General features: G+C 43.4%; 1 protein-coding gene across 1 annotated transcript; it reads left to right on the top strand.

Annotated features, from left to right (window-relative positions):
* Positions 1-62: 62 nt before the first annotated feature.
* On the top strand, positions 63-4,594 carry cdca7a (cell division cycle associated 7a). Its single transcript, XM_035175478.2, has 10 exons — positions 63-180; positions 799-945; positions 1,063-1,179; positions 1,275-1,478; positions 1,582-1,659; positions 1,881-2,066; positions 2,170-2,298; positions 2,394-2,543; positions 2,634-2,770; positions 2,872-4,594. Exons 1-10 carry the CDS (start codon positions 160-162, stop codon positions 2,903-2,905), a joined length of 1,203 nt encoding a protein of 400 aa, XP_035031369.1. The 5' UTR covers positions 63-159; the 3' UTR covers positions 2,906-4,594.
* Positions 4,595-6,195: the final 1,601 nt, after the last annotated feature.

The raw sequence follows: 6,195 nt of genomic DNA on the forward strand, positions 1-6,195 counted from the left end.
GGTCTTCCAGGACTTTCCGGTGGCGCGGGAAACGAACATTTCGCGCGCTGCGTGCAGGGGCAGGATCCGCATTGTTCACTTCAGATCAGATCGGATCAGAGCTGCTGCTGCTGCTCGGTGCTTCTGTGTCTGTGTGCAGGAAAACTGAAAACTAGAACAATGACCCTGACCCGCTCCAAGGTAAGAAAAACAACTTGATCCAAAAAGTTTCACATCACCAGCAGTGTTATGCTAAACTTGTAATAACGACACTTTTAGTTATTACCACGTTGTAATAGTTGAGTTGTAGTTTTGAATAATAATATTGTTATGATGTTATATCAGGTCTGCAATGTGATTACATGCAAACATTAAGAAAGAAGTAATAGTGCTGTTGAAATATTACAAGTATTATGTTTAAAGTTGATCGACCCAGTTACCTACAGACTCAGGGGTGTGTCCCATAGGATCCACAGAAGAATGAGTCGATCTAAGTTAGTCCACTGACAGAGGACTCATGTTTTTAAATGCTCAAGCATAAAACCAGAAACTATGTGTTGCCAGAGTTTTTATGCACTGACCTTAAATCGTTTTCAGACATTTTTCTTATACTGTCAGATTATTGATCCTGAAAGTAGTTGATTCGTGCAAAAGTCCATTTATTTAGTTGTGGATTCAGAAACGTGTGCCTACAAGACACCGGGGCATCGATTTGGACCACGTACTTCAGAGTTACTGAGAAAAGTCAGTCCTTCCTGACTGAGCCAGGGTTTGTAAAAACCACTCCTGTTTCCTCAACCTGCCTGTTTTCATTTACAGAGACTGGCAGTTCAGCCACCTCCGTCCACCAGGATGAGTTTGAGGAGCTTCCGCAGTGTCCCGCTGGTTCCCATGGAGACCTCCTCCTCCTCTTCCTCCGATGACAGCTGCGATAGCTTCGGCTCAGATGGAGGCTTTGCAAACACGGTAAGAATGAGTGACCAAATATCATCATATATACAATCTCATCATGCAGAGGTTAATGTATAGGCTCTTGGCAGCAACATCTGAAACTAATATGTGTGTGTGTGTGTCTGTGTTCAGAGAAGCAGCTTGAGACAGACGAGGAGGACGGCACAGAAACCAGAGTTGGAAACGTCAGAGGAGGAGATTTGCAGTGCGTTTGAGGAGACTGGCATCAGCAGGCGCATGAAATCCATGGTGCGTTTTGGATAAAACACAACCGCAATGTAATTCATTACTTCATGTAACACAGCGTAACTTTCTTCTAACTATGCATTGTTCTTTCTTATCAGAAAGTGGACTCTGACGCTCCGAGACGAGGCCGCAGGTCCAACGTGCTGAAGGTTGCCATGACGTTTCCCACCAGGAAGCAGCAGGGAAAGAAGAGGCCTGCATCCGAACCGCTCCCTCAACCCAAAGTAGAGGACTCCGACTCTGAGGAGGAGAAGGACTTCATGAACAAGAGAGCCCTGAATATAAAGGAGAACAAGGAAATGGTACAAATTGCTGCATTTTTATAAAATGATTTCTGAAGTTTGGTCAAAACACTTGAAATTTCCCTTTTGGTTTCCACTCATTCATTTGTCCTTTGATTTATAGCTCGCAAAGCTCATGGCAGAGCTGAACAAAGTGCCTGGACTGTTCCCGCGACGAACGCCATCGTCTGCTTCCTCCACGGTAAATTACTGTCAATTTTTACTTTCACTTTCAGATCTGCTCTTTAACACACACACACACACACACACACACACACACACACACACACACACACACACACACACACACACACACACACACACACACACACACACACACACACACACACACACACACACACACACACACCACAGAAGCAGATTGTGTCTTGATCAAAGCTGACAATATTTGAACTTCTTCAGCCCAGACAGGCAGCCCGGCGACCAACCCCGAGAGCTCTCAGGAGAAACCCGGAGCGTCTCTCCCGACCCCACACACGATCCCGCACTACGGTGGACGGACCTCCCAGCCCGACCTCCGAGGAGGAGACCGACGACAAGTTCAGCCTGGTTCGCAAAAGTCGCTACTTCGAGGAATATGATGAGCCAGTAAGTCATTTTCGCAAATGATCTGTCTCCTCGTACGTTGCCGTAAATTCTAATACACAGGCATTAATCACAGTCTAATTAACTACATTTATTCCTCGTGCAGCCCCGTCGCCGTGTCTGCAACGGCATGAAGGCCATTCCTCATGTGGTGCGGCCCGTGGAGGAAGTCACGGAGATAGAGCTGCAGAGGATCTGCCACAATGTGCGAGAGAAAGTTTACAACAGCTCCACTGTAAGTGTCACGTTCACTGTAACGCTGAGATTGTTTGAGCGGGTGCATTTCTGTTGTGAAGCTCTGAGGCTAAAGACGGTAAAATGTTCTTTCAGGGCTCCACCTGCCACCAGTGCCGCCAGAAAACCGTCGACACCAAAACTAATTGCCGTAATCCAGAGTGCCAGGGGGTGAGGGGCCAGTTCTGCGGCCCCTGTCTTCGTAACCGCTACGGAGAGGAGGTCCGAGACGCTCTGCTGGATCCGGTGAGTTCTTCAACGTGCAAGGGCGTGTTCACGTTTGATCCTGTATGTGGCAAACGAGTCTGACTGTTTCATTCTCGTTGCTCGTGGCAGGAGTGGCTGTGCCCGCCGTGCAGGGGGATCTGTAACTGCAGCTTCTGTCGAGCCCGAGAAGGTCGCTGTGCCACAGGAGTGCTGGTCTACCTGGCGAAATACCACGGCTACGATAACGTGCACGCTTATCTGAAGAGGTGACTGGTGCATTTTAAACAAATTACAAGTGTGTATTGTTGTCATATTAACACGTCAGCAGGTTAACACTGAAGGTTTTTGTTTCCTCTTCCCTCTGCAGCTTGAGAAAGGAGCTGGAGGAGAGCAGCGAGTGAAGCTCGGAGGAGAAAAACTGCTCCTGGACCAAACTGACACCGTCTGTGACCATTTTGACAAACACTCAGTTTAACTATTGTTCGGTTTTACCATAGTTACACATTACTTACTGGTTTTGTTGAGAGCTAAAACTTCCATATACTGTAAGAAAAGATGGACGTCATGACTGAACTAAAAGATGGTTTCTGTAATTTCAGTCATCATCACTAAGATGTATGTACGAATGTTAATTTTCGGCCAAGTTTAGTTTTAGTTTCCCTTTTTGATTGCTCACTCTTATAAAAATGAGGTGAAACGTCATGATTGACAGATAAAACTAACTCGTGACTGGTTAAGCTCATGTATTAAGAGGAGCTCGCTGTTGTGGCGTTCGTATCCGGGTTATCTGAGCCTCATTTCTGGATAGAGGCAGGAAGTGAAGTTGTGTCGTCCAACTTTATTTACAGTCTTGTATGGTTCAATTTCTAAGGCTCTCCTTTTTAACTGACATCTGAAGGAGGCGTTCCCTGTTCTCTCCATTTCAAAACTTTATATATTTTTATATTGTCCTCTGTTGTCAAAAGCTGATCTCTTACATTAAAGCTGCTTTCAGACATGCACTGAACTCCTCCTCTGTATTTTCACCGGAGGAGGTGCATGTGTGAACGCATGAGTGAGAGGCTCGGCAGTTTCGTTGGACTTTTCTCCGCCTCGCCCGAAGCAGGAACATTTCTTAACCCCAAACTGTTGACTGGGGTCGCACATGTTTTAAGATGACTTCATTGTTCTGTGATGTACATATTCCCTTTTCCCTGAACATGTTGGGGGGGAAAAAAATACAATGCTATACCTGAATCGTCCAACTTGCGAAAAAACACGGCCGTCTTGTTCTAGTGATCTACTGTATTTGACATTGTTTTAAATGTAAATGTGTTCTCAGCCCTACAAATGAATATGCTTCCAATGGATCCATCTTTGTGCCTTTTTGCTAATCGGCTTGCGTTTTCTACAAGTCTTTAATCCTTTTTGTAAAAGTGTAAATGTACGAGGGGGAAAAAAACGGTTTGGTGGGAACGTCCTGAAGAAATGACCCAATGATCTGCAAGCTACTGAGGTGGTGCAGGTGTAAAGGGCACAGACCGGGGTCCACTGCCTCTTCCTTCCAAAGCAGGAGCAACTGTGTGATGTACTACAGCGCCTGGTTAAATATCCTTCATTAGATAACTGTCACTAATGGTGTGGAAACAATTAGCACGCACTCTAATGGGAATCTCATACCTGTAAATCATTTGATCCTGTTTAAAGCGCGTCCTCGCTCTGCTTCAGTCTCTTTGGCTCATTGTCTGCCTTCCACTGTTAAGTAGGAATGGTTGATGGTGGCAATAGAGTTATGGCCCACGTTCTCTGTTCGTAAGTGCAATTCTCCACTCGAAATGACACGGAATTAACCTCTGGGTCGTCTCGTCTTTCTGAAACATGCTTCCTTTGTGTGGAACCTGCAGCAGGACATGCTCTGATCAGTGGCAGAGGTTCCTTCTTTACTGTATCAACACGCGGACGTCGTCTCGCTGCTGCTCGTGTTTATGAGGCGCAGCATCTCCAACAGGAAGAGTGATGCTCAGCTATCGATGGGAATATCTGTCACCGCGACGCTTGCTTTGTGCTTATTGGGTTAACTGTACATTTTCATTAAAGCGTTAATCACTGCACAATCATGTTATCACTTTTCTTTGGAATTGACCATCACTCCATCCAGAACAGTGGCAGCTGTAATTACTGTTATTGAAACGTGGAGGAGAGAAATCCTGAATGCTGCTGGTGATTGAAGATGTTAAGGACTGTGGAGGTCGGAGGTTTATTAACGTTTCTGTCGCTGTTGGGCAGCTGCAGTCTGTTTACTGTGAGTTTGCGGAGGGTGAAACTTTTGACTCTTGGCTGGTTAAAAAGTTTGACACCGTGTTTTTACAAGGTCGTCACAGCCACTGCAGTCTGAGGGGTCTGAAACTGCCCACACAAGATCGAGTAGCTGAGATAATCACTGTACAACTGCTTCAAAGAGACTGTACAAGTAAAAGTAGTATCTAAGAAGTATCTAGTATGCACACTGCCCCTGCACATGTGTGATGTTAATCCAGTTACACTTGTTTTTATTATTTACTAATAGTCAATTAATAGTGAAGCTTGGGTAAAATTAAGATATTGAAATATGATCATGGTGACATCTGACAGACAAACTATAAAAAGCTCCAAACTATATTAAAAAGCATAAATCCTCACGTTTAATGTACAAGACCCTGCTCTGAAACATGTGAACGGGAATATAAGTGGAATATTCAATTTTAACACCTTGTGTAAACATCGTATTCAAAATATTGTCTTATTTAGAAGTAGAATGGCAGTCAGTAGATACAGCACCTCGACCAAGACCCATCAGTCTCCGGAAAGGGAACTAAAATCTATGTGTGTGAAATTTGGTGCAACTGGATTGATTTTACCTGTTTGACTGTTGGGCCTTGGTGGAAATATGTAACATCAATGTTTAGTTTAGTTAAAACCCAAATACATGAATGATTGTTGAAATACATGTGTGCGGTAGAAACCAGTAATGGCTTATATGAAAACCACACCCAATAAAATGATATAATACAAATCATCAGAACAGGTTATAATATAAATACTAAAGAGAAAATTAGACGTGTTAGAAGAAAAGAAAAAACACACAGACAGGGAAGAATATATATATTTACACTCCATGACTTTGTAGTTTAAAAACTACTTATCTAATATGCTACTAGATAGAAGGTCAACAAGGTAACCATGATACTGCTGTTTTACTGACCGTGGGAATATTATTACAACATGTGAACTATGTCTAATAAAGTTGGAACATAGAGTTGATTTAACCTGATAAACTGAATGAATCTCACACAAGCTGGACTTTTCAAAATGAATGAATAAGACGTTTGGAAGCATATTTGGGAAAATAAAAGCAGTTCTCTGCTCACTGTAAATTACATGTTTTAATGGATGAAACCTCGAACCTCTGACAAGATGCACGAACTATAGGTCAAGTGTGTTTTTACATGATGAGCAGGTCGGCTGGTCAACTCAGACACATTCTGATTGGATGGATTTTCGCATATATATACACAATCCCAAGTGGTCGAGCCTTTCAATGCAATTAATGTAATCACACTTTCAAGAGACTGTGTGCGTGTGTGTGTCACTAGAGTAAAACTGAAACAGTTTCTAGCTCATAAGATTTTAGAATCCAATAAATATATTGATTTACAAATCCAGTAAATAGTCT

Source organism: Hippoglossus stenolepis, chromosome 13, assembly GCF_022539355.2.
Source record: "Hippoglossus stenolepis isolate QCI-W04-F060 chromosome 13, HSTE1.2, whole genome shotgun sequence".
Taxonomy (NCBI): domain Eukaryota; kingdom Metazoa; phylum Chordata; class Actinopteri; order Pleuronectiformes; family Pleuronectidae; genus Hippoglossus; species Hippoglossus stenolepis.

Coding starts and splice junctions, on each gene's coding strand:
- cdca7a (XM_035175478.2), top strand. CDS start 160: ATGACCCTGACCCGCTCCAAG. Junction 2,067..2,169: donor TCGAGGAATATGATGAGCCA/GTAAGTCATTTT, acceptor TTCCTCGTGCAG/CCCCGTCGCCGTGTCTGCAA. Junction 2,544..2,633: donor GAGACGCTCTGCTGGATCCG/GTGAGTTCTTCA, acceptor TGCTCGTGGCAG/GAGTGGCTGTGCCCGCCGTG.